The sequence below is a fragment of the Alosa alosa genome, chromosome 19 (genome assembly GCF_017589495.1).
Source record: "Alosa alosa isolate M-15738 ecotype Scorff River chromosome 19, AALO_Geno_1.1, whole genome shotgun sequence".
In the NCBI taxonomy this organism is placed as follows: Eukaryota; Metazoa; Chordata; class Actinopteri; order Clupeiformes; family Clupeidae; genus Alosa; species Alosa alosa.
Window position 1 is genome coordinate 399,513 of NC_063207.1, and position 13,103 is coordinate 412,615.

General features: G+C 41.5%; 1 protein-coding gene across 1 annotated transcript in view; it reads right to left on the reverse strand.

Moving 5' to 3' along the window:
- Window positions 1-2,972: 2,972 nt before the first annotated feature.
- Window positions 2,973-13,103, reverse strand: part of oc90 (otoconin 90) — a 41,909-nt gene continuing 31,778 nt past the window's right edge. Inside the window, exons 5-6 of the mRNA XM_048228210.1 lie at window positions 9,861-9,967; window positions 2,973-3,207 (exon numbers count right to left, since the gene is read on the reverse strand). Of these exons, the coding sequence (XP_048084167.1) occupies window positions 3,029-3,207; window positions 9,861-9,967 (286 nt within the window). The 3' untranslated portion in view covers window positions 2,973-3,028. The remainder of the gene's footprint in view (window positions 3,208-9,860; window positions 9,968-13,103) is intronic.

Here is a 13,103-nt window from a genome sequence, read left to right on the forward strand (position 1 = left end):
TTAAACACGCCAGCGAGATAGCTCGCCCCTACCTTCAGTAGCCTATTCTGAGATAAATTCCACGCATTGTTTCATTTTTTTTTGTGATACAGGCAATGCTTTCAAGCCCTGTGTTGCTAACATACCTAGGCTGTGAAAAAACTAAGGTCTAGCTAGCTAGCCTATTGCTGGGTTTAATTGAATTTGAGTAATAGGATACGCAACCATTTACATCTGAGATAGTTTGTAATTCCTGTAGAGCTCACCAAAATTATAGAAATGATACAAGACACTTATCCGCTATAATCCAAGATAGATTTTCTTCGAGTTTTTGACCATTTATTTTACCAAATGACATGGGAAACATAATTCATTTCATCCACATATTCTTATGCACCATGCACAACAACACTACTAAGTTAGCTTAAAACCATGAGAATCAAGTCAGCGTCACGGGGCGTCACGGCATTAAAGGGACAGGCACTCAATTCGACATGCACAGCACCAATACAGTCTAATGACATGAAAGAGAAGTCTATATAGTTTATACAGTGCTGTGCAAAAGTTAAGACACCCATGCTGAAATTGACTAAAGGGAGGAATAAAAAACATATTTTGCCTTTTGTCTTAATGCCTTAATTAAAAAATCAATTATGTTTTAATGTATCATGTATCGTAAATAAATAAATGTTATTATATAAATAAATGTCAACTTATGCACAACACTGTATATTCTAAATAGTAATAAGGTGAAAGAAAAACATGAATAATCCTGTTCAAGTACTGCAATAATCATGCTTTGTAAATGCTTGTGTTGATGGTTATGTCATAATTTGTAACTCAATCTGTCCATTTCTTTCACAAAATCGACCAGCAGTCACCATCAAATAGCAAAGGATATTTGAAAACTACGCCAGTTTGTTGGAGCCGCAATGACACACCTTCCACACACACACCAGCAGCAGGAATGTACAGTAGTAATTTAGAGCCTACCTTTTGTTGAACCCTGATTAAAATCCATACCAAACAACCGACGAGAAAGCAAATCCATTAAATCTGCCACGAGTTTTTAAAACTTGCTGCCGGCTAGTCAAAACTCCCAAGTTGTTACAGGCTGTCAATTCTATCAATGCAATCCTTAAGTTTAGTGTAGCTGCGGGTTAGTGGGGAAATTAAAGCTAGTCGCAAAGCAGGCAGCTTTAAATTGCAGTAATATAAAATAACCAAATAAAGGCAACCAATCACATCATAATCTACCTAATTTGTGTGGGAGAACTTTGTTTTATCATCATTTGGTTAAGTTTTCATTCTGTCCAGGAAAATGTATAGGCCTACAGTATTTAATCATGATTTTTGAAAAGACCTACACACATCATCAAAATGTATTCCTGATTTTATGATAATAATGCAAATACTGCAAGTAAAATCCCAAGAAACATTAATTCCTATGTTTTCACTGAAACTTTTCAGCAGACATTAAGATGCTACAATGTGATGATTCTGAAATATTTTTGCTGTTCTAGGCTGGTTATCGAAATTAAACTAACTATAGGCTTAACAGTGAAACCAGCGTCCTGGAGACATTCCCCTCCATGCTGCCACCATATTACCACATTGAAATATCCAATACCCAAAATACTCTTAACCAGCCTAGGCATGGTCTTGGTTGGCTAGGTTGGTCCGTCCCGTTGATGTGGACTAAACCATAACCCTAAAAACCCTAACCAACCACCATCAACCTTAGCACGGTCCGTCACAAACACAAAACAAATGAGCCAGTTAGCTTACCTTAGCTTGTGCCCCAGGAAGGGTAACTTCTCCTTACCCACAACCATTCGCTTGCCCGTTCTGCTGCCAAGGACATGTTACTAACCACCTGCCTTAGACTTCGACCACAAATGCCCAATTCAGACAGCAAGCCAATAGCAGATCTGGCCACAACATAAGTATAAGTAAGTAAGTATATATACTCTTTTGATCCCGTGAGGAGAAATTTGGTCTTTGCATTTATCCCAATCCGTGAATTAGTGAAACACACTCAGCACACAGTGAACACACAGTGAGGTGAAGCACACTCTAACCCGGAGCAGTGAGCTGCCTGCAACTACAGCGGCGCTCGAGGAGCAGTGAGGGGTTAGGTGCCTTGCTCAAGGGCACATGTTTAATTTTAAATGAATAGGCTATAAGATCTATGATTAGCAATAATAGGCTAATCAGTGTCAATCAATCAGGAAACTTGGTAGCCCGTCGGTAGATACATATCATGTCAACATCATAGTTATGTCAGATTCTTTAGTAGAAGCAGATCTTAACGTTGTGAAACATGTGGCCCTCAGTTTCAGAAACGTTCACACCAGGAAGTGGAGTAGCAACAGACCCTTCATCCTCCTCTTTGGATTTGAGACAAGGTGAGCTTATAATAATTAAAGCAAACCATATTTAGCCATTTCCCTGCCTGTCTTACAAATAATATTCTCTCAAGTAAAAATAATTTAAGTAAAGTAACTGTAGACCAGAGTATGTTAGGAAAGTCTGAACTGATGACTTAAGCACATGTGGCATTTACTGGAGGGAAAACTCCAATGTCATGTATAAGCTATCTGTTCCTTTTGTCTTATTCATTCTGCAAATAAAATACGGCCGAGTCAAGTCTTGTTTGGTTATCTTTTATTATGCAATTTGTTCATGTAGGGATTAAAAAACTAAAATGCCATTTTCAGCTGTTTTAGAGCCTACATTCTTTACCTTTATGAATCCTCTCTATCCTCCTCTCTCCTCTTCTTTACGATTCCTCTCTATCCTCCTCTCACGACTGCTACTCATTTTTACACTCCTTTTCTGCTGGTCTGCTGAAGTGTGTGTGTGTTGTGCATTAATGTGTGTGTGTGTGTGTGTGTGTGTATTAATGTGTGTGTGTGTGTGTGTGTGTGTGTGTGTGTGTGTGTTATATGCTCTCCTCACTGGAGTGTGTGTATGTGTGTGTGTGTGTTATCTGCTCTCCTCACTGGAGTGTGTGTGTGTGTGTGTGTGTGTGTGTTCTCTGCTCTCCTCACTGGAGTGTGTGTGTGTGTGTGTGTGAAGAGGGCATCCGTGGCTTCAGCATACAGCCTGGACGGGGTCCGCTGCACTCTGATTGGCTGATGTTGCTGAAGTGGGTGGCGGCCATACATTCTGCGGTTACGCGCTCACACACACACTGTAGGCGGTCGCACACAGATACACCCACACCTGTAATATACACACACACACAAACACACAATTACACACAGATACACACACACCTGTAATATACACACACACACAAACACACAATTACACACAGATACACCCACACCTGTAATATACACACACACACAAACACACAATTACACACAGATACACACACACCTGTAATATACACAAACACACAAAATTACACACAGATACACCCACACCTGTAATATACACACACACACACAAAATTACACACAGATACACACACACCTGTAATATACACACACACACAAACACAAAATGACACACAGATACACCCACACCTGTAATATACACACACACACAAACACACAATTACACACAGATACACCCACACCTGTAATATACACACCCACACAAAATTACACACAGATACACACACACCTGTAATATACACACACACACACACAATTACACACAGATACACACACACCTGTAATATACACACACACACAACATAATTAGTATTTACAGATACACACACGCGCACCGGAATAATACGCCTCAAAAACACACACAACACAATTACACACAGATACACACACACCTGTAATATACACAAACACACACACAATTACACACAGATACACACACCTGTAATACACACACACACACAATTACACACAGATAGCCAATACCTGTAATACGCACACACAGGCATGATATACAATTACACACACACACCCAATATATTGACAATTACATCATCAATATTTACAACCCTTAACCCGTAATGTGATCAGGTGTGGAAAAAGGTGTGTGCGTGTGTGTAGATGTACTGTGTGTGTGTGCGTGTAAGGTGTGTGTGTGTGTGTAGGTGTGTAGATGTAATGTGGAATTGTGTGTTTAGGTTAGAGGCGTTTGTGCAGACGTAGATGATTATGTGTGTAGGCGTGTGTGTTGTGTGTGTAGATGTATTGTGTGTGTGTAGGTGTGTTGTGTGTGTGTGTGTGTGTGTAGATGTATTGTGTGTGTGTGTGTGTAGGTGTGTGTGTGTGTGTGTGTGTGTGTACAGTGGGCAGTGCTTCGACTTGGCCAGCTTCACCGCCGGGTGCGGCGTGTGGGATCCGCAGGTATCAATTAAACTTTAATTTGTATTTTTCCAGTGAGATCGCTGCAACAACCCAAACAACCCGGTAGATGGCCAAGTGAGCAGGGTGTCTCGTAAAAAGAAATGGAGCCAGGAAAACCCTACACAGACTTCACTACAGACTTTAGCAGACTGGTTTAGAAATAATTTAATAGCCAGAAATATGCCTGCCCTGCCCTAGTAAAGAAATATTTGGTTAACTGAAAGTGAATCCCATTTGCAGCCGTTAGAATAAACATGGGACAAATTAAACATTCTGGTTTTCTCTGAGTGCAACGATGATAGACAGACATCATTTGGACAAAATATAGAGCATATTAACCCCCGTTGTTCAGCCAAATGCCTTCCTGTTACGTCCTGTTATCAAGGAGTTACAGGCTTATAAACGATTTTGATGGTCACAAGTTTACTTCATTAGCGGTTTATTTTTTTTATTATTAAAGAGTGTTTTTTCATTTAAAGGTTTGACTTTGTGCTTATTCAGTAGCGCATTTAGTGCTCTTCCCAATCCCAGGCGTTCACATTGCATGTTTGTTTGTAATGGATGCAACCGCAAGATAGGCTACGATTTGACGGCAATGAGTTGTTAACAGACATGAACCAAGACCTATAGCCCAGCAGCAATCTAGGGACTGTTAGTTATTTATTGAAGGGGCAATCGGAGGAATTTTGAGTGCTTCAGTCAAAAGTTGCATGACCCTCCCTTGCCTGCTAGAAATTGTTCAATGACCCTCCGACAGAATTGTTAAAAAAGACATGACCCTCCCCTGCCAATTGTCGCTGTCTTCCACCAGCTGCTTTTTTCCACACACTGTGATAACGTTCTTAAATCAATCTTTCCAGTGAGCACAAATAATCATTTGTGATTAATAATATGACAAATAATCCCTGAAACAATGCCAATAATAGTGCACAGGGACCGAAACAATGACCCTCCGACAGAATTGTTAAAAAAGACCCTGCCAATTGTCGCTGTCTTCCGCCGGCGCCACAGCCACACACTGTGATAACGTTCTTAAATCAATCTTTCCCGTGAGCTTGCATGCTACCAGTCCTTCCTTTTTTAAATGTGTTGCGCCTGTTTGCACAATTTCACAAATAATCATATGTGATTAATAATATGACAACTAATCCCTGTGCACGGGGACCGAAACAATGCATGCCAACTTATTCTGTGTTTCTCACGTATTTTAACTTCCCCCTCTGTCTTGCCGTTTTAATGTTTCCCCGTAGAATATCCCATATTTTAATGCTCTCATAACAGCCCTGCCATCGGGCCTGTCTCTGTGTTGCCCTGTTGCTACCCATTGCCCTTCCAACGACACAGATGTCTTCAAATCATCGTTTTCCTTGCTTGAAGGCGAACTTTAGTGATTTTAGTGATTTTAACCTATTTAAGTTTAACGGCGTGATTGTGGTGAGAGCATGATTCATTGGCGCTTGCATGTTCGGCCTTGTGTCTACGTGCGCACCTGAGGCTACTCAGCTACTAGAGAAAAGAGGAAGTGTTTTTCCCCATGCATTTATTCTAGGCTACTGTCAGTGACTGCCGTGAGAGAAGCGGGTTCTGTGTTTCGTTCATGTCAGTGACTGACGCGAGAGAAGCGGGGTCTGTGTTGTGTTGCGTTAATTTATTTTCAATTGGGCATGCCGTGCCGTGTCGTCCACAGCTCAGTTCTGACAAAGCCGAAATTAGGCTACTCCTTTTGAAACAATGAGTGTGCGCGTTTGTATGGTTATATTGCTTGACAGAGGGGATCCCAAGCAGCTTTCAGCCATAAGGCTACTTTGAGAACATTTCCTAATTCACCCGACACTAATATTCAAAATGTTGAAAACTATTTCGGCATAGCCTATAAGCAGTTTAATTAAATGTAATGTTAGTTGTAAACAAACGGGCTACTTGGTGAGGCTTGGCCTCACAGATGTGCTCGTGCCTTAGATGCCAAGAAAACTCTTCACGATATAGGCCTATTAACTGACCGATTCATGTTGACTGGGGGGCAGGGGGGCCATCAGACATTTGTGCCCAGTTAATCCGGCCCTGCCTCCAACAAATCACACCTTTCCACCAGCTGTGACAGCTTAAAAGAAGTCGAGGACTCACAGACCTATTCACAAACCGGTTTTGTGGCATTTTGCCTGTTTTGAAATCCTATGCGGCTACAGGAGCTTCCAATCGCGAGGAAGCAATTTTGCATTGTAGGCATAACTAACATGCAATAACGCTGCCAACAACAACCAAAACTAGGCTACTCATTGTCAACATGTAAATTAAATGTAACATTATTGTGAATCAAATTAAAATGTTCTCTTTTGCAAACGTAGGCATAGGGATAGTAACAGATTAATTTAAAGGGACACCAGGCAAGCCTGATGCTTTTTCTCTACGAAACTCCCCCTCGCTCGGTCTGAAGCTCTTTTCCTTTTCTTTGCGTCTTCCGTCAAGGGTTTTCGCTGCTTCTTCGCCGGTTCTGCCATTATACTTCTTCTTCTGTCCTTGTGTAGCGCACGCATTCTCAGACCTGTCACCTGCCATTCATCGTAAGGGAGGTGTTTGGAATCATTCCCGCGTTACAATCATCAGCCAATCAAGGTGGTCACTTCAGTCAAGCTCGTGCATGAGTAATGACGTCATCCATAGCAACGAAGACTCACTCACTCTTAGACTGTTAGTCAAAGATTCTAGAGCGCTCAGCGTTTCAGAGTAGGTCTGAAAGGCTTTGTGAATAACTAATAAGAGAAACTCCTATAGCTAACATCTTTTATTGCTATTTAGGAGTAGCCTACTCCTAGTGGTAAGATAAAAGGCTTTGTGAATTTGGCCCCTGGTGTCTAACCCAATGCATAGCCCATTTACACAAAATAATGGTTGAATATTAGGCTACTGATGATCACTGTTATTTAAGAACATGCAGGGCACCAAAAACATCTTGCTCGTAAAAAATCATCATACCGCACATTGTGGCGGGTCTGTTATTTAACCTACTTACTGTAGGCTGCGCAAACCACAGGCCTTTATTTTGGGTAAGCCTGCATTCGAGGCAGGCCTTCTGTTGAAGAATTTTATATAAAGCCTGCGCTAACAGTAATCCTCCTGCCCCCGATACCACAGCTGTGGATAGTGTGGAATGTTCAAGTAATAATACAATCCAATGTGTGTCTCAATTGTCCCCCGCTGACCACCTCACACATTTCTCTAGATTTTGCAACCTTACATGACACAATGCCATAAAATGCCAGTTTTTAGGACACAGAATAATGTTTGTAATGATACCAGTTAGGCCTACGTTCAACAGTAACATAAGTGTACTGAGCTATTCATTGTCGAAGGTGCATGGTGAAGTGAAATTCTTACTTTGGAAAACAAACATTTGCCGATATCATTGGATAGAGAATAGGCCTACTTGTTTATTTTTATACGTAGCCTACAATGGCCAGTTAAGACAAAGCCGAAATTACTCATTTTGAAACATTTGTATGGTTATATTGCTTGACTTAAATCCCAGAGAGTAGGCTAGGCTACCGCACCCCACAGTGATGGGCCTAGCGGTCTTACGCATTCAGTGTGGGGTATAAACAAGCTGAGAATTTAGCGGTGTCACGTCTGCCTGTCACAGACGTGGGGAGCTGAAGCTTGGGATACAGTTACTACAGTAACAGTATTTTATTTTACTTATTATGGAATAGAAGAATAGAAGAATATTTCACTTTTATAAAGGCTTTGTTGGAACAAATAGTAGTTGATTATAAAGGCAACTTTCTGTTGCAATATTCTGTGTGTTCTGGACTGCAGGTAGGCCTAACTTGCCAGTGGTTCTCAAACTTTTTCTTTCATTCCCCACTTTGATCAAGGAGGCATTGACTGATGATAGTGGAGATAACGTGTTATCCTGAGGCCTTTGCAAGTCAGCATCTCCGGCCCGGTGAGTCTACCCTATTAAAATATATGTTTTCGATGTCCCAAGCGGAGAGCCATACTTTATTGTTTTAACGATCTCTATGCTACTCACCAAAATGTAGGCATGGGAACATGATGAAGTATCCAACTGTCGTGTGTTAAATTATTGTGATTACGAGCCAGTGGTTTTCAAACTTTATGTGTGACTCGGACTATCTATGCAACAGACTCATATTGTCCTCGCATTCGCAAAATGAGGACATACAGACTGCTCAGATAACAGGTGTACCTCCAGTTATGCACGGTTTTAGTCAAGTAATTTAAATGTGCTGGTGAAACAGTTGTGTACTCTATTGTTATTTATCCCTATTCACCCACGCCGTCAATTCTGTGGCGCAGTGCGTTAAGGCTGGCTGATGACAGCAGCGGTTACGCAGTAGTTATCAGTCCCCTGTCCAAGAGTTTGAATCTGGGTTAAGCCCATATTTTCAGAAATGCTGAATAGACCACAACCAATATCAATTCTTCAACACGGTCACCGTTAGACTAGAGGGGAGAAAGAATGGGAAAAGATCTGGGCACAGTTCTTCCAGAGCTTCGTGCCAAGTAATAAGCGTTGAGTCGAGATGTTTGTGTGAATGAAACGAAGCCTATAGGCCATAGAGTGACATGCGTAAACCAATGGTGTAGAGATGATGCCACAGGGTTTTATTTAAGAGAGCCTACGTTTGTATGTAGGCAATTTATATTCACAATACTTAGGCCTACTAAAATAAATAGTATTTTATTTGTATTGGTTGTTTAGAGTAAAAAAAAAAATGGGTCGGTCTTAGCATAAAGTTTACAACCGGCAAGTCGGTCCGGACTAAAAGGGGGAAAAAAAAAAATATTTGGGTCGGTTCTAAATTGACAGGGTCGGTCGGGTTACGGCAAACGAAAATATTTTTAAGGATGGCCTGGCAGTGTTTTTTGCGCGTCTGCAGAAGTCAGCCAAATATGAATGTAATTCTGCGGCATAAAGCAGATGTATTTGTTTATTGTACAGATTGTTGTACAGATTGTTATTGTATTGTACAGTAGGGCAAATTGATTTACAAAACCAAAACGTGGGTCATAGTTGTCTAAGCCTCTATTGCGTAGCCTGTTAAAAACGTTGCCAGATAGTATTAAATCGGCACCAACATTGTTTTCTGCAGAAGCCTACCCAAGGCTACAGATTAATTCTGAACAGTTATTTCTCTACTGGCTCAATTATCACACCACTGTTTTGATTTGCGTAGTTGCGTTACCCCCAACACTGACAATAATGTAGACAGCAAATTTCGATTTTCGTTACCACCGTGTAGTCAAGCCTTAAGCCATACCCAAGTAGCCTAAATCGAGGTAATGTTTAATTATGCATGATTTATTTTGTTATTGAATTCGTAGGCTGGAATTACTCTCGGCAAGTCTCCTGCTTTTTCAGAAGGGGCGGCAGGCAGAGCGATGTACAGTGGCTGAAAGTGGTACTAAAGCTTCACGCAGCTTCACGCCTCGTAATGCGCGACTGAAGTGGTCATTTGAAAGCGATGCCCACTGTAGGTGTGTTGAGGGTTGTGTGTGTGTGTGTGTAGGTGTGTTGTGTGTGCTTATTCTTACAGTAGGCCTGTCCATTTTCACAGCTGATGTGAGCGTTGAGTTTTCTGTTCTTCTTGCAGCCCAAACGCCCCAGTTGGTCCAGGCAGCATTGATGAATAAAACAGCACCTACAGACACACAGACCTCAGCGATGAATAAAACAGCACCTAGCAGAGACACACAGACCTCAGCGATGAATAAAACAACACCTACAAAGACACAGACCTCAGCATTGACGCATAAAACAACACCTACAGTGTGTTCTACTTTCAATTGTCCGGCTTCACGCCTGTTTCTCACTTGACCTCACGCGTGAATCACGCATCTTTTATTTAATTTTCCCCAGTGAAGCTGCAATGACCCAAACAACCACCAGGTGGCACTTGTGAGCAGGGTTAGGAACGTCGGCTTTTGCAGCTTTGAGTCTATACGCGCCAGTATGCTACAGTATGGACCATATATTTATGTGTATGTTTAACATTTTTTCAGTTGTTTCCACAATATTAACCCCTGATGAGCTTTCATTTGGCTGATAGGCCTACAGTACAGTGGGTCCCAGTTAAGTTTGGACGGGTTCCTTCATGAATCACGCACCTCATTTTCTCAGCAGAAATGGCACAAACTGCAGTTGACACAAACAACCACAAGGTGTCACTTGGGAGTTCTGCCACTACTATTTTTGATGCGACTTGACTTAACTGCTTCCATGACACAGTGAGCCATTACCAAACATATGATAATACAATAGCGTGAGTTTATATATATTATACCCTATTTGTCACGGTTACTTATAGATTTGATAGTGTAACGATAAGCGCATTAGACTTTCAGCGGGGGCACGGGAACTTAAATTGATCACGGTAGTTTAAGCTTACACTTGACAAAACATTCTAATATGAAAATGTAGATGCAATTGTTGTAAAATAGTGCAGCTCCTTTAAGAATGCCCCAAAAAATATATCAAAGCACCTTTTGCATTTGAATGTAGCACGAATTTTTTTTTAAACAGCTGGACAAATGATTTAGCTAATTGATTATAGCCTGCACACCAGCAATTGTTGAACATTTACCTGTACAAGACAGTAGCCCAGCCTAACAAGCATGTTGCATGTTGTAGGCCTACTGTAGAAATTTCACTTAAATTGCAACCGCAACATGCCTGCTTGCCGACGTTCAAACGACTACGAAAAAGATATCAAAGCAACAAGAGGGTTGAGTCTGAATGACACGGAGTTCAGACTCATATTGCTCCTCATAACCATCTATAAAAAAAGTGTTTTTTCTTTCTTTTTGAGCACGTCCGAATCCCAGGACATAGCGACTGGACCTTATAATAGGCTCGAGATATAATTCCAAAGGGGGCAGATATAGGGGCCTACTGCACTTAAAACTTAAAAAGATTGAACGAAGCTTCACGAAATTTGAAATTGCGATAAGTGACTGGCATCAGGTGAAGCTTTTCAAAGTTCAACAGGCTATTAAAAAACTATTTGCGCACCTCAATGTCACAGGAGAGACTGGGCTCTCCCTTCTATGAATGAAAAAGAGCGTTATGCTACCTGCAAACTTTCATTGCTAAGTTTGCGGCAAAGCAAGACAATGTTTTTCAGAGTCGAGGGATATGGCGAGTCAGCGTCATTTATTTGTCCAATGCCTACAGACCAATTTCCATAGTGCACATCTTATCAACAGTTTGAATGTCGTGTGTGTTTCTGCTCATTGACAAATACCGTTTCATGCCCAATTAATTTCCCCTGTTAGGAGGAATAGTGTTCGCCTTTGTTACACTATTTGGTTTCGTGATGTAGCCTATGATAAACACCATATGGCCAAATATGTGACTCAGCTAATGTTATAGGCTATACAATTTCCCCTTTTAAAGACAAGCTGGTGTAGCTTATTAGACTAGGCTACTAAAATGCACCGACGGTAGCCTTGGCTATGTGTAAAGTAAGCTATCGCATGATTTCATGCACGTAAGTTCATGCATCTGTCAAGTTCGCACAGGGCCTCGCACCATCTGTCAAGTTCGCACAGGGCCTCGCACCCCCTTGCGACGGCCCTGCAGCTCCTCCTAAGACAGCGAGGAAAAAGTTAAAATACGCGATAAACCCGGGAAAAGTTGACAGGTTTGTTTCGGTCCCGGTGATTATTTGTGAAATTGTGCAAACGACAGCCTTTTCAAGGCATTTCAAGGAAGGTGTCGTAGCATGCAAGCTCCCAAATTGACCCAGTAGCCTACAGAAGGCATCAATAAATTGTTGGGACTGGGGAGGGTCGTGCGTTTTTTCTCAATCACTTTGGAGGGTCATAGAAACAATTCTTGCTGGCGAGGGAGGGTCACGTCTTTTTTGACTAACGCTCCCAAAACTCCTCCGGTAGCCCCTTAAATAAATAACAAACAGTCCCTAATTGATTATAGCTGTAGGCCTACACCAGCAATTGTTGAACTTTTACCTGTACAGGACATTGACAGTAGCCCAGCCTAACAAGCAGATGTTGCAAAAGACATCAAAAGACGCAATTAATCAGAAATAAATAATGTAATCTGCATCGCTTTATTTAACAAACTGCAAGCAACAAGGGGGTTGAGTTCGCTGTAAGCGAAGAGCAGAGCCTATCTGTCAAGGCACTCGATAGGCTATGTGGTAACGAGCTGTGTGCGCCTGGAAAGACAATAGAAGATGCTTTCTGAATAGCATGGCTCTGGTCATCCCATACCCTCCCCCCACTTCCTGTAGCCTATCATTATGACTTGTTGCCGTTTTGGGCCGTTAAGCTTTTTCGTTAAGCCCCCTCCCCACCCCCTTCTTTCACAAGCAGTGGGGGGCCTTGGGCCTAAAAGTAACACTTTTGGTAGGCGAAGGAGGGTTCTTGGCTTCTGTCGTTTTGGCGACAATCCGGTGCAACCAGGCCAGGACAGATATTTTAGAGGAGGCGCCGGTGCAGCTGAGATGTCTTCTTAATTTTTCTTTACTCTTTAGTAAAAAGGTGCAGAACATTATTAAACTTTGACTAGCGTTTAGATGTGTCGATGTTTTTGACTAACGAACATCGAAGCGTTAGTCAAAGTTTAATAATGTTCTGCACCTTTACTAATAAAGAATAAAGAAAATTAAGAAGACATCTGACCTGCATCTCTCTCTCTCTAACACTTTGGCTTTGGCTAAATATTTCTAAAATCATTTGAGTTTCATTAGTCACATGTTTTAACAAGGAACACTTGTTATTGAACTAATAACAGTGTGTCGAAAATTGACTTTA